This window comes from Nuphar pumila, chromosome 12, assembly GCF_984573655.1.
Source record: "Nuphar pumila chromosome 12, dmNupPumi1.hap1.1, whole genome shotgun sequence".
NCBI lineage: Eukaryota > Viridiplantae > Streptophyta > Magnoliopsida > Nymphaeales > Nymphaeaceae > Nuphar > Nuphar pumila.
In genome coordinates, this window is record NC_143260.1 from 16,560,571 (window position 1) to 16,583,667 (window position 23,097).

The 23,097-nt window shown below is 38.0% G+C and overlaps 1 protein-coding gene across 1 annotated transcript; it reads left to right on the top strand.

Moving 5' to 3' along the window:
- Positions 1 to 1,897: 1,897 nt before the first annotated feature.
- LOC149820138 (DNA replication licensing factor MCM6-like) lies at positions 1,898 to 22,026 on the top strand. Its single transcript, XM_089981747.1, has 19 exons — positions 1,898 to 1,974; positions 2,990 to 3,136; positions 3,240 to 3,365; positions 4,351 to 4,513; positions 4,976 to 5,169; positions 6,836 to 7,031; positions 7,352 to 7,426; positions 7,789 to 8,018; positions 9,260 to 9,374; positions 9,484 to 9,558; positions 9,636 to 9,776; positions 18,967 to 19,170; positions 19,495 to 19,656; positions 19,968 to 20,023; positions 20,162 to 20,222; positions 20,395 to 20,485; positions 20,639 to 20,836; positions 21,176 to 21,306; positions 21,877 to 22,026. The coding sequence occupies exons 1-19, from the start codon at positions 1,898 to 1,900 to the stop codon at positions 22,024 to 22,026; spliced, it is 2,592 nt and encodes an 863-aa protein (XP_089837873.1).
- The last annotated feature ends 1,071 nt before the right edge of the window (positions 22,027 to 23,097 follow it).

The following is a 23,097-nucleotide window of genomic DNA, read 5'->3' on the forward strand; positions in this document are numbered from 1 at the left end:
AAATAAGATGGCTAGCCCACACGTCCCATTCTTTAGATTATTTCACATTAACAAGAGTCCTACGAAAGCAAAGAAAGACTACTTAATAAGGGAAGCAAATCAGGTCATGCTGAACATGAGCCTTTTTTGCTTATGGCAGGGAAGCAAAAGAGGAAACTGTAAGTAATACCTCTTTTGAGATTTCCATTATAAATAAACCGGTCCTCTGCCTCTGGTAAAAATATAAGGAAGAAGAGTAAAAGAGAGAGTGGCTCCATAATTCCATTATGGTGGACGTATGTCATATTGATCAAACCACATAAAAATCATGTGTCATTTATGCGTGTGTACGTGTATGTGATTTGATTCTGCGTTTTGTTTGACAAGTTTGATAATTTCTCAGTTGGACTGAACAATAGTCATGCAGAGAACCCTCACTGAATCCATGAAAAGGGTTAAGGTGATTTATGCTCTTCTATTCGTTAAAAGAAACTGGGGCAATTGGTTCACACCCCCCATATTCCCTTCCTTTAAAAGGAAAAGCATAGTAACAACAACCAAGGTTCTTCCTTTTTTTATAGGCCAACTCTGCAAACAATGGAAACTCTCTTGTTTTTTACTCCACTTTTCAGGAAGTTTACCTCATGACTTCTCTATGTTGTTGGAAAAATATTTCCACACTTGATTATGCAGAAGCGGGGTCTTCATATTGTAAACCGTTGTAGCTTGTGTGAAGTGGAACTCGAAACCACTGAACACCTTTTCTTGATCTTCCCATTTTTTCAATTCGACATATAACATCTGGTTTTGCAGTTGAACCAATTTACCTCCATCCTCGTTTCATGTCCTTCATCCCCCGTCCAAACGTGTACCGGGGATGTAAATGGCTCAGATTCAGATTGGATGTGGTAAAACCATATCCAACTAATCCGATATTCACTAAATGGATTCAGATTCCAAATTATACCTGGATGGTGAAAAGCTTATACTAAATACATAATTTTTTTACATGTAATCGGATTCAAATATCCATCAAATCTGAACATCCATCGTAGCAAAAAATCAAAACTATATCTACATATGATTATAATCAGATCTGTTTTTTGCTAAAAAAATTTAGCTAAAATAGAGTCAGATTCCTTCAAATATTATATAAATATCTGATCCATTTAATTACATCCCTACCACATAAAGAAGCTCCATGCTGGATAATATGTGGGGCCCCTTTCCCTAGTACACAAACATATACACTTACAATCTCTGGATTTTCAGTGTTTCTAGAAATGTGACTGCACCTGATCACCCACCATCTGCTCTTGGGCCTCACAATTTACAAGTTTTATCTCAAAGATGGTGTGTGATCGTGAAGCAGCACCCTTAAACTGTGCAGTTACGTTGCACCTGATCTTTCCTCTTAAACTTGTCTATCTTCTGGCCTACGTCACAAGGGCGTGTGACGTGATCCGAGGCCACGGAATTTTTGTAATTCATAAAAATCAAAATTTTGTGAGATTTTAATGTTAAATTTTTTTATTGAAATAAAAACTTTAAAACATAAAAAACAATAAAACACTATTAAAATATTGTTCAGATGTGTCACCAAGGATGCGCCACCAAAATGGCGTGTCCCTGTGACATAGCTTCTGCCCCATTGCGGAGAGAGAAAACCCCTAGAAAACTACGAAGTTCTGGATTTACGTGGACATCCAAACGTAGCCCTGAGGCAGGGGGTTTGTACTTAGTCCAATAATTTAGGGGTGTATTGGTCATTAAGGTAATTTTGGCGCCAAAACTTTCCCGCTTTATCCCCTCTCTTCCCGCCAAAATAATACTACCAGTCTACCACTTGAGAGAGAGAGAGAGGGTTCCGTTTTCATCATCTTCCTCGGCGCCCGCTCGCACAGATCTCACTGACAAGATGGATGCCTTTGGTGGTTTCTCGGTCGATCACGCTGGTGTTCGCGTAGAGAATGCCTTCTTGGAGTTCCTGAAGAAGTACGTGCACTCCCTCCCTGTCTCCTTCTCTCTCTCCCTCCCTCCCTCTTTCATGTTTCATATTGTTCACATTTGGGAACCCTAATCGTTTTTTTTACCCTCAATTTTCTCTTTATGGTCCACCAGAATTGTCGATTTCCCTAAGCGTCATTTTGAAATGATATGTTTCTTACCAAAACTCCTCTGGTTCACCTACAAGTGAAAAAAAAGAAAAAGCGTTGGTTCTACCCTTGGTTTCTCCCCAACCAAAAATCGCCATTTTGTATACTTTATGTTTTGATTCATGGAACCATAAAAATCCGTTTATGCTGCAGTATCTTGAAACACTAAGGCTATGTTTGGGAGCCTTGCAATGGGATGGAAACATGGTTTCAATGTGTTACCAAAATATTGTTTTCCCAACGTGTGATGTTGGTGTTGGTTCTGCCAACACCATTCCCAATGCATTGTTTCAGCAATGCCACTGCTCTCAAACAGCAAGAGAGTCAGAGAGCATGACGGAAGCCACAACATAACCTCCGATTCAAGTCTCCCAAGCATAGCCTAATTGTTTGATGGCAAATAATTGAAAAGGTTATTATTTCTGTTTTTCTTCGAGGAGGATTGAAAATGCATCTGACATTTTGATTCATTTATGTATCGGAAAGAAAATTGTTACTCCATTTAGAACGGCAACCATTGGGATCACTCCTTCCTGTGCAAGTGGGCTTCAGTGGTTGGACTAGGTGGGGTTTCACTGCTTTGTTGGAGCTTGAATCCTCTCAGATCGCAAGAGAATCCCTTGGGGATTGGTGTTAGGGGATTCCTCTTTACCTTGCAATGCATTGCAATTACCACTAAAAACGACTTCAATTATTTTAATCTTACTTCCGTGCTTTTGTTATCTAATCAGTTTCTTCTTTAGTATTGTGCACAAATGCATAATGGTCACTTTTTTCTGCTTAAAAGAAAACCCTTTGTTTTCCCCTTTTTTTTCACGTTGGGGCAAAGTTTAACCTTGATTTCCTCTGGGCAGCTTCAAATTGGATTCAGGAGAACTCTTCTATGAAACTGAGCTTGAGAATATGAAAGCAAAAGAATCAACGACAATGTTCATTGATTTCTCACATGTCATGAGGTTCAACGACATTCTCCAAAGGACGATATCTGATGAATACTTGAGGTCAGCATCGCTTAGCGAAATACACTTTCTTCTATATAGAGAAAACATCCCTCTCAATTTCCTTGGTATATACTTTTCAAGAGAAAAAACACATTGTTTGCAGATTTGAGCCTTACCTGAGGAACGCTTGCAAAAGATTTGTGATGGAACAGAGGCCAACATTTATCACTGAGGACGATCCTAATAAAGACATCAATGTTGCATTTTACAGCATTCCTCTCTTGAAAAGGTAACATATGCAATGTAGATACGTGAACAGTTGGAAAAGACCATTTTTCATAGATGAATGGAGATTCTGGTCACTGGTTTTGGAAGTGGACTATGGTTGTGCTGTATATGCTTCTTTGATTGCTATTCTTTCTTGTGGAGAGCTGTCATTCTTTTTAGTCTCCTGAAAGCCAAAAGTGCAAACAGGAGGGCAGGATTTGCCATTCAAAGGTTTTTAATTTGTGGTTCCTGCTGAAAAGCATTATATCTGACTTTAATGTGTGGTTTTGTGGAAGACGTGAGCTATTAGTTTACAGACAAGCGCCATTTTTCATCAAATAAGTGGTTATTGCACTACTTACACTACTTGGGCAGCAAAATACTACATGGTTACACTCGGTGTATCTGTAATGCGGTAGTTGCTTACCACTTTTCCCCACTGCGAGTGAATGGGTGTTCTCTGGTTGTTTTTAGCAAATCTGACCCTGCAGACACTTGGATCATGTTTTTTTTCAAAAAAACGTGTTATAAGCCTTGAATATTTATTGAAGATTTTAGACCGTTGATTTTTAACCTTATAAAAACCTACCTTCATGTCAGAATTGGACAATCCAATAGTTGATCCCTATAAAACCAAGCATGTAGAACACATCTGTACGGTCAGCTTTAAGGAAAACATGAAAAAACCTGGCAAAAGCCCATTAGGCGGGTGGTAGGCCAGAAAAGTGGTAGGCATCTACCACCCACTATATATATATATATCAGTATATATATATATATATATATATATATATATATATATATATATATATATATATATATATATATATCAGTATGATCAAAAACGCTCCTTGAGGCGTGGTCCTCAGGTTGGCGCCCCAAGGCGCCAGCCTGAGGTGTGAGGCGCAAAAAAAAAACAGAAAGAAGAAGAAAGAAGAAAGAAGAAGCAGAAGTTGGTTCCTGCCTCTCCTTTGTGAATTTGTTATGACTGGATTATATTTTTGTAGATTGAGAGACCTCAAGACTGCAGAGATTGGAAAGCTTGTCTCTGTAACTGGTGTTGTTACTCGAACAAGTGAAGTCCGTCCAGAACTTCTGCAAGGTACCTTCAAATGCTTGGAATGTGGTGGAGTAATCAAGAACGTGGAGCAACAGTTCAAATACACAGAGGTAGGCTTCTTTTCTGTGCATCTTAAATTTCATTAATTTTTCAAAGTATTGCAGAAGAAAATTTAAAAAGTCTCATACAATTAACCGGACACACCATGACTTTCATGTTCTCGTGCCTTTAATGCATAAGCAGTAAAAATTGTGAGTTATGTTTAGTACTTAGAATTAGGTAATGCGGCTCTTTTTTTATAGGATCCTTTTGTCAGATCCTGGCACAGATTTGTCCTGCAAGTCAGGTTGGATTTTTGATGACTGGGGAACAGAATTAGTTATTTGCTTGGTGTCTGCTTCCTTCCACTATGCTGTGGCTTGAGTCATGTGAACATTCTTAATTGATACATAAACAGCTTGAGACTAGTCAGACTGTGATTCTAATATACTAAGTCCTGGTTTACACAAGTCTTCTGTATATTTCTCTAGATGGTAGTCCAATCACAGTAATCATGCTTGTTGGAATTGCAGCCGATCATATGCGTCAATGCAGCTTGCACAAACCGAAACAAATGGGCACTTCTACGTCAAGAGAGCAAATTTGCTGACTGGCAAAGGGTTCGGATGCAAGAGACCTCTAAAGAGATACCTGCTGGTTCTCTCCCCCGCTCCTTGGATGTTATTCTTCGGCATGAGATTGTTGAGCAAGCAAGGGCTGGAGACACGTAAGGATTTTATCATCTTTAGTCTTCTTAAAAGCTTTCTCAATTCTCATTAGTATTAATTGTAATGAATAGACCATGCTTCATATTAAACTTGTGAAGTGGTCAGTCCATTAGTCTACTCACAAATTTGCTTTAGAATTATACTATTAAATATGCATTTTAGTGTTTAACTTGAGTTCTTCAAACCTTGAGTTTTTATGTGGATGAAATGTTACATCTTATGGAGCAGTGACTCTTGAGTATATGCCATGTCACAGGGACTCTCCAACTAGGTGCCGCACTCGCGTTGCACCCGCACCCGATGCGGTCAACCTGACCCTGGGTGCAGTCAATGCACCCAGGGTCATTTATGTCCAACTTTTGGACTATATATATATATATTTAATATTTTTGCTGCACCCCCACCCCCACACCCAAGTTTTTTGAAAGTGCCTCACCCCCTCCCCCTCATCAGTGGCGGAGCCAGAAGTTTTTCGTTGGGTGGGCAGACTTCGGGTCTCGGGGACAATGCTGTGGTCTTGAAGGACGATCCATTTATTCGGACCAGTGGCGGAGCCAGAAATTTTTTGCCCACCCATCGTCAGAAGAAATTTTGGTTGTGCGTGGTAGATCTGACATGCTCTTCTAGAAGTGGCCTCCCTGGCCGGAGAAGGCGATGGCCATCAAGTTGATGGTACCATCTGGTTTCATCATTCCGAGGGCCTTCATGGCATCGGTTTGCCTGTGGCCAGGCTATAACAACACACTTTCAACCCCTCTTTTCCTCCATTTAGTGAAGCAAGCATAGTGTTTTGCATGTCACCATAACCACATTTAGGTTCCAGTCATCCATATCGCCATTCCTGTCATTAGGACCTCACCGATGCAAGTTGTTTTCACCAGATTGGATCCTGTGTATGTGATCTACATCATCCATTTAGTGAAGATCGGCATTTGAATAGACAAAATCCAACTTATGTGCAGGACTTTTTGCTGATTCAAAAATCAATAACCATTAATAAAAACATGGTTTTTTTGTTAAAGAACACTGTCAAAATAAATTCAAAATCATGTTTTTTTGTTAAAGAACACTATCAAAAGATTGATTTCTATTAAATCAATCGTGCTGAACCCATCGATAGGGCCAGATTGATCAAAACAACTTAGTACCAATGAGATCCCAGAGGGAGTTATGACCACAGGGGATGATATAGGGATGAGTGGAGCCGGGTTCCCCATAAACGTAGGTTACATGGTTTCACAAAGAACAAATGACAAAAGAAGCTGGGGAAAAACACACAGATCTTCGTTGAATATTCACAAGAGAGAACTCCAACTCCCACGAACTAATAATCCGTCTCTTCTGCGGTTTTTACACAATTCAATAAGGTGAAAAAAATTAAGGGAAAATATTAGCACTACCATCGTCAGAAGAAAACACACATGGACGCATATTCTTTCTTTAACATCGTCAGAAGAAATTTTTTTTTCCGGTTTCTAATTCTGGGGTGGGTGACCGGCCACCCCTGGCTCCGCCAGTGCCCCCCCCCCCCCCCCCCATCTGACATAGAGTATATGGTTCTGTCGGCCTTCTGCGTTATATCAGTTCTTTTTTCCCCTTTGAATCATTTATTATTTTGTTACTGTCTGCTATTTTCATTATCTAAGGCATGTTTCGTACTTTTAGGGTCATCTTTACTGGTACTGTGGTGGTGATACCAGACATACTGGCATTAGCTTCTCCTGGTGAGAGAACAGAATGCCAAAGGCAAAAGCCCCAGCGACAGCCTTTATCTGGTGGACATGAAGGTGTTAATGGACTACGGGCATTGGGAGTGAGGGATTTATCATATCGTCTTGCTTTCATTGCAAACTCAGTCCAGGTTGGATGGCTTCTGGTTTATGTTCAAGTGATGGCATTAGTTATTGTTGTTTTTAGCTACAAAAATCTATTTAGGTCAACATATGAAAGAGGCATTTTACTTATGATGCTCAGTCATTTAAGTTTTCTAAGGTCTTGTTGCTTGCGAAGCATCAAATGCGTGTCTTAAGTTAGCTTATTAATATCATAAAGCCAGTTTACTTTAGTTGCTTTGGACCTTAATCTAGGCTTATCATTTGTTATTGAATAGGATTCTTGTCAGATCAGGTGGTCAGCTTATAAAAATTTAAAACAGTGTTCCCTTAATTGGGTTGTTTTCAGGTGTCCACTGGCAGAAGGGATGGTGATATTAGAAGCAGGAAGAACATTGATGAAGATTATTCTGATCAATTCTCGGTAGGCTTCCAGCACTGCCTTCAGTTTTTTATCAACTTTATATTTTCCTAATTCCGATGTTTCTAATATTCAGTTTGGCTTATGAGAACATGTTGACAAAGATAAATCACTTGAAGCCTGTGCATTTTCATGCTTATGATAAACTTCTAGGTTTTTGATTTATATTTTCAGCAGTTTCTTTTCAAATAAGAAACTGTATCCTTGTAAATGTCATAAATTGACGATCCTTTGATTTCTGTTGGATTCCTTGCTCTTCATAGTTGTGTTTCACTTTGGTTTATATTCTTGCATATTGTCAGTTGATGCGTGGGTCATAGTTATCCCTGTCATAGAGTACTTATTTCTGTTGTTTTCTTTGGTAGGCAGATGAGATAGATCAAATGCAGAGAATGAGGAACACTCCTGACTTTTTTAACAAGCTTGTGGAGAGTGTTTCCCCAACAGTATTTGGCCACCAAGATATTAAACGAGCTATACTACTGATGCTTATGGGTGGTGTTCACAAATTTACTCATGAAGGCATCAACCTAAGAGGAGACATAAATGTCTGTATTGTTGGGGATCCAAGTTGTGCCAAGTCTCAGTTCCTCAAGTATGTGTGTGAAACTTCAAGTTTTGTTTTTCAGCTATCGCATGAACAAAAGTTTGAGGGTTATATTGGCGCTTCAATTCTCAGAAACCATATCCAGGATTCAAGCAAGACTTGGCTCAGCTTAGTTTGAGTTTAACTTTAACCTGTGTCACAGTTGTCTGGTGATCAGTTTTGAGAATTAATACAACTTAATCTGCTGGTGCTGTAGCTGCACCAGCTACCTGGAGTTCAAGCAGTGGTTTTCATGTGGTAGCTTCACTTGATTTTTGAAGTCCTAATGAAGAGTCATTTTTCAGTTTGACCTTTGTTGAACTTTCCTTTTCATAAGGTTGAACTTTTGTATGGTCCTTGTGTAATGAAATAAGAATAAAAGCAAACAAAATTCTCTTATGGGCTTACAAGATCATAACCAATCCACAAAAGAACCACTTCTGGATCAATCCACAATACCCACACAAGGGCCAAGAGAGTAAAAAATAATAGCTTTTGTATTACACAATGCTTGAGAAAGCATGAGAAAGATACAAAAGGTGAACCCCTATTTATAATAAGAGAAAAAGACAGGGAGCAGCCCAACCCAACTAGCTGTTGGGCTGCTGGGAGCAGCTCCAACAACTAGTTGGAGCTGTCCCAATCGATGACATCAAAAAACAAAAAAAGTATCTATATATACATATGAATATATATATATATATATATATATATATATATATATATATATATATATATATATATATATAGAGAGAGAGAGAGAGAGAGAGAGAGAGAGAGAGAGAGAGAGAGAGAGAGAGAGAGAGAGAGAGAGAGAGAGAGAGGCACAATCTTAACACTTATGGTCTTTGTTGGTATCATCTGGAACTTAGTAACACCTCAACATTGGTTGTTTCCATCAGTTTCCCTGGCCAATATCTGTTTTACTGGTTTGTCCAAGCCTCAGATGAGGTCTTTTAGGGCTGTCCACAATCTGAATTTGTCGGACTATTGTTGTCTGTGCATACATCCATGAAAATTTCAAACGTCCATGGCTTTTAGTGAACAAGAAGCTTGCCAGGTTGTTTTGCTCCTAACAAATTTTGCAATACCGCTGGAGCATTGTGTTAATCACCACCCAAAAATGGTATTAAGTAATTTTCCATTAGTGGGCTGTCCACAATCTGGTGTGTGTATGCTGGTGCATGCCTGCTATTTTTTATTGCTTATAGAAAAACTTTCCAAAATTCTTAATCATTCACTTTTTGCAGGTATACAGCGGGTTTAGTTCCACGTTCTGTATATACCTCTGGGAAGTCTTCCTCTGCTGCAGGGTTGACTGCAACTGTAGCCAAGGAGCCTGAAACAGGAGAGTTCTGCATTGAGGTAATGTTATGTTGCATATTCACCTTTGGAGACCATTAAATCATTTTTCTTGTCAAGGTGATGCAATGATTTCTCATGGAAGAGAAATACCCTGTTTATGAATCCTCAGGCTGGTGCACTGATGCTTGCTGATAATGGCGTATGTTGTATTGATGAATTTGATAAAATGGACATCAAAGACCAGGTATTTTCTTCTCTCCTCTTTGTGCTCCTGACTTTTCAATGCCTATTGTACTCTGATTGAAGTAATAAATGCAAAAGGTTGCAATTCATGAAGCCATGGAACAACAGACAATCAGCATCACAAAGGCAGGTATTCAGGCCACACTCAATGCCAGAACATCAATCTTAGCAGCTGCTAATCCAAATGGTGGGCGCTATGACAAGTCAAAGCCACTGAAGGTGAAATTATTTAGCATTGTGGGCCTGTTTGATTTTCTATCTTACTCTATAGTAGGGTTTTAGCTATTCAGGTTTTTTAATTAAAAGTCTAACCATCAGATTGATGGCTTGTTATCCGAGCTTCTGCACCCCATTTGAACTTGCACACCAAGTTCAGCTTTTGCCACTGTTATTTTTGTTCATTTGGCTTGTCTCTCTAGACACATGACTAACTCATTAAGCTTCATGAGTTATGAGTCTTGTGTAATGACCCCAACTCTTACTCATGAAAAAGTGGTAATTTTTTTTAAAACAAGTGCGAAAACATTCTTATAGAGTGTGGCCTGAATAAAACCAAACTTTACAATTACAACACATCCACAACCACAACCACAAAGGATCTTATACTCATCTTTCAAATTAAACCAAACTTTATTTATTAAAGTGCACATAGTATGAGATATAAACAAATAAAATATAAATAAAGCAGAAAGAAGAGACATGTTGTCCAAAATAACCTGCCAAGCAATTGTGTGGTTCTCTCATAGTTCTTTCGAAAGCAAGTTGCCTCACTAGGCTTACGAGGCTGGTTACAACACATCCACAACAAAGGATCTTATACTCATCTTTCAAACCAAACCAAACTTTATTTATTAAAGTGCATATAGTCTGAGACATAAGCAAATAAAATATAAATAAAGCAGAAAGAAGAGCCACACTGTCCAAAAGAATCTATAAAGAAATTGTGTGGTACCCTCTCGAAAGTAAGTAGTTTCAATGGGCCTCACTGTGAAAAATATAAAAGTAGGGGTGTCAGAATCCAAAGAATTTTGTGTACGAATCTCTCTAATAAAATAAATAAATAAAAAAACATAATTAAGATTCATACAATATTTTAGAGGGATGCAATTATGACAAATTCATAATTCAAATAATCATTTAAGCAACATGAAACATCAATTAAGCATTAAGGACAATTATCATGCAAGAGAAGACACATATCTTTGTAATTACCCGTATATAAGTAAATATGCATGATCTAATGCATAGAATAAGAATATGCATGATTTTAATGCACATGCATGAATAAATTATTATCTTTTATTAGAGTTTTCTTTTCATATGCATGTCTCTGTTAAATGCACACAATTTAAGTACTTATTTTTATTATCGTTGTTCGCGGATACTCTAAACGAGTAAAATTTTCCGAAGTCAAGTAGGGTTCTCAGAGTAACTTATCACACAAGTTATATTTTATTACTAGGTTCTAGACTTAGCACTCGACCGAAACAGCCTTCAGAACATTAGACCTCCACATCTTATGTCGGGATATTAAGGAGCTCCACATTCATAAATGTCACTTTCTTGGTATACCAAAATAAAAGCTATGCCTACACACCACTCTCAAGTAAAGTGTTGGATTCTCTCTAAAACTGGCTAGGAGAATATCTTCAATATCGGGTTTAGTATCTTCACGGTTCTCCAAAACTGCAATATTCAATATTCTCGTGCTATAGAAGGGACATTAAGGAAACACATATTACACTGTTCTTTTAATTTTTTTATCTTGTTATTAATTCATCTATTTTAATTTATAATTTAACATGCAAAATTAATAACACAACCTCACAAGTCAACATGCGAAGCTCTTCACGGGACTACAACTCGTGACAATATAAAACAGTGCAATTAAAACCATAATATCATATTTGATTTTTGCAATGCATAGAACAACTAAAACAAAGAGCAACACATGCTCAAGGCTTACACAACTCATGATGATCTACTTTGATCATTGATGCATTTTTATGCAAAAATCATGAATAACATGCATTCATTTCACATGCCTGCCAATACACGCCAATTTAGAGATGTGCATGAAACAACAATATTCATATGCATGAGCTCACATATTCATGCCATTTGCTTGCTTTCATTTATGAATCATTTTAATTAAACATGTGAACATTCATGCAATCACTTAAACGCAAAAACATATCAATTTTCATGTATACACTTGCACGTAAAAACAATTATGCATTAATACTTTGATTAAGCATAGTATGTCAAGTTTAAGCATGTGAATAATTTCATCCTTTTGCATAAGGCTAAATTTAATACATATAGCAAATCTTAACTGATTATGAACTAACACATTTGATTATATAGCAATCCGCATATTATTTGGTTAAAGGACGACATGCCTTGTTGCTTTCTTTTAACAGAATTTACATAAACGCATGACCCATTTAGATGAACCAGAAAATGAATCTGAATATACATATTATACTACTTCCTTTGCATTTGGCCAATAGAACCCGACCGACCCAGTTGGTTGGGCCTGGCAGGCCCCAAAACTTGCTCAGACGAACCTGGTTCGATTGGTCCTGACAGGCCATGCTGCCACCCGGCTGAACAACCTGCCAGCAAAAAAAATTTGTATATTTTAATTTTTTTTTTAATACCTCACCCTGTTAACGAGTGGTTGGGCCTCTGCAAACCCACTAGGTTTTATATGCCAATGTTGAAAGAGTCTCCTAATGTTGGTACTATATTTAGTTGCATAGTCTTTTACCTTGACTCTGCAAATCAAGTGCTACCATTACAGACATGTCTTAGAATAAATGGGGAAATCAACGGATGAAGAAGTTACAGTGTTGAATAGTTTACCTAATTAGTGCATATTTGATGGTTTATATAGAAGACTTGTTCCATTGACCGACACCATTTTGGCATTGGATTGGCCATAAACGGTTAGATAATTTGCATCAATGCCAACTTATGATTTCCAGCCATATGATGCTGGATGGTAACAAAAAAAAGTTGGTGCATCACTGAAATCCATTTTTTTTCATGTTCTTTACTTTATGTTTTCTCTTTTTTTTTATCTGTTTGACAACGCGCCAGCCTGGTCTGCTCGAGATTCAGTCAGCTGAATCGATTGGAGCCATTATGTGTGTGTGTGCATTATAATATTTTGCACATCAACAGTGGTCCAACACCAATCTGGACAGTTTGGGATTAGACAACAGACTGTCCTGTCCTAGCCAATTGTCCAGGCTGGGACTGGACAACTGTCTGTCTTGTCTCGGACCAAAAACTTCAAAAAATCCAGATTTTTCACATTAACTGAATATGCACATATTTTTATTTCCATAGATTTTGTTTAGTTTTAAGAACCATAGGCCCATGTCCACTTGTTGATACTAGAACGGGCAGAACGGACAGTATGGACATGGGCTTCAATCTGGTCAGATCTGCCCATCATCACGATGGCCAGATCTATCCTGTTGAAAGCATGGAACAAAACTGTCCAGACCTGCCCAAAGTATCCATACAAGGCAAACACACACACAATATATATATATATATATATATATATATATATATATATATATATATATATATATTGGGAACTAAGTCATAGGGACTCGGCAAAGTAGGTGCCGCACCCGCGTTGACACGACGCGACGCTGGTGCACGTGCGGTCAACACGACCCTGGGTCATTTTGTTCCAATTTTTCGGACGTTAAAAAAAACCGATGAAAAAGGAGGATTAGGGCAAAAATAAATTTTTGCCCTAATCTCCTCTCCCGCGCAACTTAGCTCGAGTCCTCCCGACGCCGCCTCCTCCTCTCCCTCATCGCAGGTACCCTCTAGCTCCCTCTCTCTCTTCTTGTGTCGGCAATGGAGGGGCCGAGCTCCCCTGCTCCCTCTCGCTCTCTTGTTGGGTCGGCAGGGGAGCCCCCCCCCCCCCCCCCCCCCCACACACACACACACACACACACACACACACACCGCTCCCTCTGTTTTCGGCAGGGGAAGGGCCGAGCCCCCCCTCTCGCTCTCTTGTTGGGTCAGCAGGGGAGGGGCTGAGCCCTCGCTGCTCCCTCTGTTTTCGGCAGGGGAGGGGGTCGAGCCCCCCTCTCGCTCTCTTGTTGGGTCGGCAGGGGAGGGGTCGAGCCCCCTTCCCTGCTCCCTCCTATTTCAGGGGAGGGGCTTAGTCCCTCCTTGTTTTTGGCAGGGGATAATATATATATTATATTTTTATATCAAGATAATGTTTGTATAATTGATTTGAAATTTTGAATGTATTTTTTTTATGTTTTCAGGATAAAAATGACGGATAAAGGAAAAGGACTTGCGTCATCCTCATCCCAACATTTGAGTTCTGCTTATAGTTGTAGTGAGGTGGGGCCACCATGGGTACATGTAGATAAACTTGCAAAAACTGGAGAAGGAGGTGGTGGAAACAAGAGATTTCGATGCAAACTTTGTGAAAGAGATTTTGTTGGGTCTTACATAAGAGTGAATGCTCATTTGTTAAAGATATCAGGACATGGTATTTCAGGATGTAGAAAAGTTGATAAGGCAATGCAAAGACAATACAAGAAAATACAAGAAGAATATGAGAAGAGAAAGATAAGGATCGATTCTTGTGCCATTTGCAAGCCACCGAGAAGATGTCAAAAGAAAAGAAAAGTCAATGTAGGAGGTAGAGGAACGATACTATCAACACTCAATACATATGGAAGAGAAGAATTTGATAGAAAAGTTGGGAGGTATTTTTATTCTAGTTCACTCTCATTTAATGCAGTTAGAAATATTTATTGGAAGGATTTAGTAACATCCTTGGCAAATTGTAATTTGAGTGGCTATGTGCCTCCAAGCTCAGAAAAAATACGAACCACACTTCTTGCAGAAGAGAGGGCAAATGTGGAGAGGTTGTTGGAGATTAAAAAATATTCATGGGAGCAAAATGGAGTTTCTAATGTGTCTGATGGATGGACAGATATTCAAAGGCGTCCACTGATCAATTTCATTGCTTCTTCGCTTAGTGACTCAGTATTTTTGAAAGTAGTTGACGCATCTGGAGAATATAAAAATGCTTGTTTATAGAAGTCATAAAAGAAGTGGGTGATCAGAATGTTGTACAAATTATTACAGACAACGCTCTTGTTTTTAAAAGTACAACGTTGAGTTTGGAGAGTAACTACCCTCATATTTTTTGGACTTCCTGTATAGCACACAACTTAAATCTGGCCCTAAAGAGCGTATGCAGCCCCAAAGAAGAAGAAAATTCACAAGCATATGCTTTATGGATTGAAGATTTAAAAAGAAATGTCGAGATACCAGGACATGGCATTTCAGGATGTAGAAAAGTTGATGAGGCAATGTGAAGACAATACAAGAAGAATATGAGAAGAGAAAGACAATGACCGATTCTTGTGCAGTTAGTTTGTCATTTGCATTCAATACATATGGAAGAGGAACGATACAAGCAGCATTCAATACATATGGAAGAGAAGAATTGGATAGAAAAGTTGGGAGGTATTTTTATTCTAGTTTACTCCCATTTAATGCGGCTAGAAATCCTTATTGGAAGGATTTAGTAACATCCTTGGCAAATTGTAATTTGAGTGGCTATTTGCCTCTAAGCTCAAAAAAAATACGAACCACACTTCTTGCAGAAGAGAGGGCAAATGTGGAGAGGTTGTTGGAGATTAAAAAATATTCATGGGAGCAAAATGGAGTTTCTATTGTGTCTGATGGATGGACAAATATTCAAAGGCGTCTACTGATCAATTTCATTGCTTCTTCGCTTAGTGACTCAGTATTCTTGAAAGCAATTGACGACAGCTGGAGAATATAAAATGCAGAGTATTTGAAGGAGTTGTTTATAGAAGTCATAAAAGAAGTGGGTGGTCAGAATGATGTACAAATTATTACAGACAACGCTCTAGTTTGTAAATGTATACCGTTGAGTTTGGAGAGTGACTACCCTCGTATTTTTTGGACTCCCTGTGTAGCACACAGCTTAAATCTGGCCCTAAAGAGCATATGCAACACCAAAGAAGAAGAAAATTCACAAGCATATGCTTTATGTTCATGGATTGAAGATTTAGAAAAAAATGTCAAAAGCATTAGAAATTTTGTTGTTAATCACCATCGTGCTAATGCTTTAATCGGCATTCTGACTTGAAATTGTTGAAGGTCGCTGAAACGCATTTTGCGTCTATCATTGTGATGGTGAAGAAGATTAAAAAAGTGAAGAATGCTTTGGTTAGCATGGTGACTGATGAAAATTGGACATTCTATCGTGCTGATGATGATGTAAGGCTCAAAAAATTAAGAAAAGTTGTTGTTTTCAAGCATGAAGAAAAAAAAATCTTGCATTGGATGATTCAATTTTTTTTAACCATATTCATTCAATTTTAGTCAGAAGATGGGATAAGGGCAACACTCCTTTGCATTGCATGACACATTCTCTTAATCCAAAATATTTTGTGGTATTGGTCGTGTCCCTCCAAATCTAGTCCAAGAGCTATCAAGACATAGAAATATGTGTATGATAAGACTTTTTCCTGAAGCATATCTTCTAAATCAAGTCACACAAGAGTTTGAAAAATTTTCATCTTTATGATTATATGGACTGACATTATTCATGAGAGAGGAGGATGATATAGATCTTATCACATGGTGGTCAACATTTGGATCAGAAACACCTCTTCTCCAATGTCTTGCATTACGATTGTTATCGCAACCTGCTAGTTCATCTTGTTGTGAAAGAAATTGGAGCACATGTTCTCAAATCCACAACGTAAAGAAAAACAAACTCACAAGCAAGCGTGCATAGGATTTAGTATATGTTCATTCAAATCTTCGACTACTTTCACGAACTAATGATGAATACATGTACTAATTTGCTCTCTTAGTTATTTGATTATTTATTTTTTAAATTTTTTTATTTAAATATACTTTTATTGTATTTAACATTTTCAAATTGAGTTTGTAACGCAGACAAGGAACAACCAAATTTTGGGATGTAAACCTAGAAGAGTGTGACTTCGAGGGACATGGATTTATTTGAGCCCAGTCTTCCTTCTAATGATGCATTGGACGACGAAGAAGAAAATTATTAAGATTTATTACTTTTGGTATTTAATTTAGTTCTTTTCTGCTTTATTTATTTGATCGATATTTATGTTGATTTATGTAATTGCTTTACTTATTTGATTGATATTTAGGTTGATATATTGTATGCATGATGAATGATATTATGACAATGTTAACTGTTAAAATTTCAAAATTATATATATATATGTACATTTTTGCCCTTCCGCACCCCCGCACCCTAGGTTTTTGAAAGTGCCTCACCCGCACCCGCACTCGCACACGCACCCATGTGACTTAGATTGCGAAAAACATAAAAACATGCAAAAAATCATAGAAAAATAAATACCACATGATCTAAGCCTTCCTACATCGATTCTCATGGATTAAACTATGAAAAATCAAGATAGAATCTATGGTTCCCTATAAAAACATTGCCTAAAGCTTATTTCGGCTATTTTTCTCATCCGAGACAAAAGAAAGACCCGTACCTTAATTGTAAATCGAAAAAAAACTAAGGATGGATGGGTAGAAAACATCGGACGGCTGGAGATGAATGGATCTCCAAACTTGTTCTTGTTCTTCTTCCTCCTTTCTCTTTTCCCCTCTTCCTCTCTTTTTCCTTCTCTTTTATCTTTTTTTTTGAGCTATAAATAGGTAAAAAGGGAGGTGACACTCCCTCTTATCCATTCAACCCTTCTAGAGAGGGCTGGAGGTTAATCTCGTATTTGGACTCTCTCCTTCCAATATTTTTAAAACTCTAAAGTTGACTTTTCAAAGCTTCTTTCTTAATTCATTTAAAATTTCTCAAACTTTCTTAAGTTCTTCTATATGTGTTTAAGGACTCTACTACGAGTTCTAAACAAATGTCAAAAAAAAAATTTGGAATTAAATGAAATTAATTAATTATTAATTATTAAATATTAAATAATAAATAATAAATAATAAATAATAAATAATAAATAATTATCCAAAAGTTATTATATCAATCTGGGAGACTTCTTAACGCTAATTAACTTTAATTTAAAGGTATCTAATGAATTTAAAGTTGGAATTTCGTTGGATTTGGATCTGGATCTTGGTTTAAGATCTAAATTCATCTCAAAAAATTCAAATGAGTTTAGGGTTGAATCAAATTCAGATTAATATGGGTCTTGGATAGAGTCCAGATTCATATTAATTTGGATTAAATCCATTGGATTCAGTCCGATTTAAATCCGGACCCAGCCCATCGAGGCAGTCCTTTTTTTGGAAAAACGTAATTTTTGGGCCAATCGTAGCTCGAATTCAGAAAAGTAAGATATCGTCATGCTCAGAATTTTGAGACGCATTTGCTTCTGAATTTTGCCTTACAATAACCCAAATTTTGCTCGAATTTAAAGGTTGAAAATAAAGTTTTTTTTCTCACATTTTAAGTGGCTCGTTTAGGCCTTGTCGATGAGACTTGGGCCAAGCCTGAACTCAAAAGCATCGGCTTAAAATCGAGAATCTACCGATTTTTCCTCCATACTTAGCCAATTGTTGATGAGGCTGAGGGCTGGGTCATTTAATGGGTTCACTTCTCTGCGAGATAAATTCCGAGTGGGGTCCCTGACACCCAAGCCCTTATGGAGCCCACCAGTTAAAGGCAGCACTTGGTGGGAGTCTCACCTGGGATGAAGAACAGTCTCCTCAGGCCTGCTGCCACTTGGGCAACTTGGGTTAAATGATAAAATGCTGTTTGCAAAACAGTCCAATGAAGTCTTTAAATAAATATAATGGACTCGTGTAACTGACTAGAAAAATGAAAAGATTTACGAAAATAAGGCTCTCACTTGTCATGAAGAATTGGGATTGGGTTTCACTGGTCTGATCATATTTTCATCTAGGCAACCTTCCTGGTCTATCTATATTTGGATCTAGGTGATGGCTTACTGGCTGACCTGGAAGAACCATTTATCTGTGCTGTTGTTGTTGCCCAAGAACCCCACTTGCATAGCTACTCAATTGTATTATCCTACATTTTGAGTTTCTAGTGGTTCTTGACTACTGTATGAGAAGTCTGGGCAAGTTGATGAAGTCTGGGGACGAGTTGCTCTGAAAATGTGGAGATTCTAACATGCTATAAATGCATTATTTGAGACATTGAAGATATAGCAGTCAAGCTTGAAACCAAGCAACTTTACCCTAATCAGCCTGGTTTATATTGTCAACATTGGTCGGTTTCACATACAGTTTATCCCCACTCCCCAGAAACATCAATTCTGGGTCCACCAATTTTAATTTGGGTAAATGAATATGGGCTAACTGGTTGTCAATTGCTTTTTCTATGATGCAGTACAACGTGGCCCTCCCTCCTGCCATCCTTTCTAGATTTGATCTTGTCTATGTAATGATTGATGAGCCAGATGAACAAATTGACCAGTATATTGCTGCTCACATTGTTAGAGTTCATCAGAAGCAAGAAAATGCTCTTTCTCCAGCCTTCACAGAGGCACAGGTCCAGCGATATATTGCATATTCAAAGACGTTAAAGCCCAAGGTTTGATTCCTGCTTCTCTTAAAATTGTTAATGCACCAAAATCACATGAAATGAAAATAGATGGAATCAATCATGTGCACTACCATTTAGTACTTTAGAATGTGGCGCAGGCTGTGGGTTTATCTTTGGAACCATCAACTATTTTTTAGTGTTGGATTGTGCATATATGTAAACTAATTGGACAACAAAAGTACCAAGAATCATGTGTAGTTCACAGCACCTGTATATTTTGTTTTAAAATCTATCTCCTATGCATAACATTTCCTTTATTAGGACATTATTTTTTATTTGCTTGCATTATTTACATCAGTTTAACCATTGCAGCTAAGTGCTGAAGCAAGAAAAGTGCTGGTGGACTCCTATGTAGTTCTTCGAAGATGTGATGCAGCTCCGGGAAGTAGAGTTGCATATCGCATGACTGTGAGGCAATTAGAAGCATTGATCAGATTATCTGAAGCCATTGCACGAAGTCATTTGGAGCTTCAGGTTGGTAATGTATAACTGTTGTCTAATGCATATGATACACTTTTGAAACTGCTCTTGGCATGTCGTGTCCTGGATTTTGAGTTGAGCCATCCTTGTTATTGTTATGTTTGGAAAATTTTCATCCCTAGAATTTTTGCTGTTCCTGTTATTCATGAGGTTGCAGATGGTGCTCTTTGTATGAATTTTGAGTGTGTATGAGTATGGAGCAGTCCATAATTTGTTTTAATTGCACATTGACTAGTAAAATATTGTGGTTTTAGCACCAAAATAAGGCATATGTTATACTCAGTTAATATTTTTTCAAATACCAGGTGAAACCAAACCATGTTCGATTGGCTGTGAGACTTCTAAAAACATCCATAATCAGGCAAGTTTCTTTTCACATGTAATCAAGTCATTTACAGTCTCCATTTTCAACTGGGTTGAATATGTTTGGTAGTTTATTTTCTGTAACAGCGTTGACTCAAACGAGATTGATCTGTCCTATTTCCAAAATGATCTACAGCATGATGAGGGAAGAAGAGATTCTGATGTTGGAAATGCTCAGCCAAGCAACGCTGATCCAGGTGAGTGGGAGAAAAGATTGTGTTGAGAACTTGTTAGCTGTAGGAAGAGTGGCCTCTAGGTCCAAGATAGACCCTAACAAGCCCTGGTCTATGGCATATCTTGTCTCATTCGAGTCACCGGACTCTGTTGAATTGCAGGAATGTTGACTTTGTGTAATTTAGCGTGGTACAGATTGTCCTTGTCCTGCCTGGTTTGTCAAGCTGCTTACCAAATTGTTTGACTGTTACTGGGACAATTGTCAAATTCTCTATGTACAGCAAAGGTAGTTTATTTTCAAGTCTCCAGTCTGTTGACTTGCAGGGATACTGGATATATTGGATTTAGTAGAGACCAAGTTCAATTACTGACCAGATCCATAAAGCTTCCCGCAGAACTGCTTGCACTTATCTGTGTCCATTTTTGCCCTCTATTCAAGTCAGCTTTCTGGTCTTGCCAGAGTTTCTAGTTCATTTCCTGTCACCAGCTCTAACTTTTGTTCTGTCATTGTCAGCGACTGATGAGGCACCTGAAAGCCAACAAAAAAAGAAACTGCTGATCAGTCAACAGAGATTTCAGAAAATTACTCATGCACTGGTTATGCACCTCCGCGACCATGAAGAACTTGCTGAAGATGGTAATGAATTTTCTACTGCCTTTATCTTTGCATTCTCTTCTTGTCTCATGTTTTACTTTCCATAAACTGCTGCACTCAAATAGCAAAGCAAGCAGATTCTCATTTAGATGCTGTAATTTTTGCAACTCCACCCTTTTCAACAAGCATTTATCCTAGGTAGGAATCCACTCAGCCAGGCTACTGATTTCACTTTAGCTGCTTGGTTTTTTCGGATGTTATGTCAGCATCTCAGAATCTGAAGGAAGTTGCTATAATTACTTTTTTGTCATTTACATGTATAAAACAATGTTTCCTGACTATAAAAGCTGTTGTGAGACCTTTTTTCTTAATGAATTATAGGTAATGCATTGGCTGGTATGAGACAAGGAGAGTTGATCAAATGGTACATAGAGCAGCAAAATGCCAAAGGGGCCTTCAGTGGTCTCGAGGAAGTGGTTGAGGAATATAAATGTCTCAGAGCTATTCTAGAGGTAAGAAAGCATATCTTTAGGGATGCATGTTTTCCATGAACCTTATTGGTGATGATCAAGCTATCATCTGTTTAGGTGACTTGGCATAATGTGCTTTAAAATCCTGCCCATGTAACTTAATTGGCTTGGTCTGATTCTCAGGGGACAGTTTAAGTCTATGTTATCGCTGTATGTTTCAGGCGCCTAACCTGCTAGTTAGTTTAAATCCTTTGTCTCTAGCTATTCATGTTCTGTCTAGACGACCAGTACATTCTTGGTGGGCTTGTTGATATTTACAAGTCAGTAGCATTGTGCCCATGGAACTGAGGCATATAAAAGACCAATGAGCCCAACTCAGGGATAGGTAATCACTGTTCTGCAGGTTGGCTCATCACTAGGTTAGGGGCTCTGGCCACGACTTATGTTGCTACGCCCACCAGCTTGACTGATCCATGCCACATACTGCCTTGGAAATGATTGGGTGGGATGACAATCCTAGTTGATTCACCTTACTGTCTGATGGCTAACCGCTTCTTATTTTATTTTTATGAAAAATTTTATGCTAATGAAAATAAATTGCTCTTTATGCAGAGATTAATTAAAAATGAAGGTCACTTGATTGTTATTGATGATGGTAGTTCAGCTTCAGCATCAGCATCAGCTGAAGAAGGTGAAGAAACAAGGTCATCACCCAGTGATAACAGGATACTGGCTGTTAATCCCAACTTTGTGATTGAATGAGTTGAGGTCAAGAATAACATTACCTCAACACTTGTTTACAGACTACTGTCATGAGTTTTAAGTGTAACAATATTTTTCCTTACATGAAATAATTCAAATATTTTATTTTATTTTTATAGTTAAAGTGCCCGTCTAATTTGGCACATACTTAAAGTGGGTATCCCATGTTGTAAGCGGGGTCCTGTGTCAAGCTGAAGGCCCAAGATCGAATCCCTCTGCCACAGCTTGCCTTTCAAAAAAAATAAAATAATAATAATAAAGTGCCCGTCCATTTATTGGTGCCATGCATTGGAGGTCATTGCTACTAGGGGAAAAAAGTAGGAACCCCCGTTACCTGTCCACCCTTAAATGAACATGTAACAATGCAATGGTTCAGATATAAAACGTGTTATCTATCAGCACCTTAAATCTTTTAAAGAACTCCAGAATATGGATCTTATTCTTTTTAAATTTGGGTCTATGGTCCATATAATTACCGACAAGACTTAAATAAACTGAAATACTGGTATAATATGGAGAATAAAATGAGGGCGTGTTTGTTTCATCAGTTTTTATTTTTATTTTATTTTTGTATATTGAGATAGTCTACATAGGAGCTGATTAATGAATTTGGGTCCAACATTCCTCGGTCAAGATTGTGACTCTAACTGGTCCAGTTATTTGATGTGACCCTTGCCATCTATATAAGTTGAAACATGATATATATATATATATATATATATATATATATATATATATTCTGTTTTAAATCTTTATCTAAGAATTCATGATATCATGATCACAAGTCACCAAGCTGAAGAGGCATCATGAGTTCAAAACCTGCAGGTGCATGTGCCTTGCGGTGAGGTCAAAGCTAGGTATGGGTGGGCAAGGGACCTTTCTCCCTGTTATCCAAAAAAATAAGAACTTTTCTCAGAAATAATATTGTCCACTAATACCAACGGGGGCTTCACGTGGATACACTACTAAAAATTCCACCTTTATTGGCTTGAAAATCACCAGTAAAGATAGAGAAAACGTCAGTAAAGGCTGTCAGTGCATGTCTCCTTGTAGTGGGACATTGCAGTTGCA

Bases quoted from the DNA above. Each gene is read 5' to 3' on its own strand.
- LOC149820138 (XM_089981747.1), top strand. From the start codon at position 1,898: ATGGATGCCTTTGGTGGTTTCTCGGTCGATCACGCTGGTGTTCGCGTA. The intron at 3,366-4,350 runs GTAACATATGCA...ATATTTTTGTAG, and splicing joins AGCATTCCTCTCTTGAAAAG to ATTGAGAGACCTCAAGACTG. The intron at 20,837-21,175 runs GTAATGAATTTT...AATGAATTATAG, and splicing joins TGAAGAACTTGCTGAAGATG to GTAATGCATTGGCTGGTATG.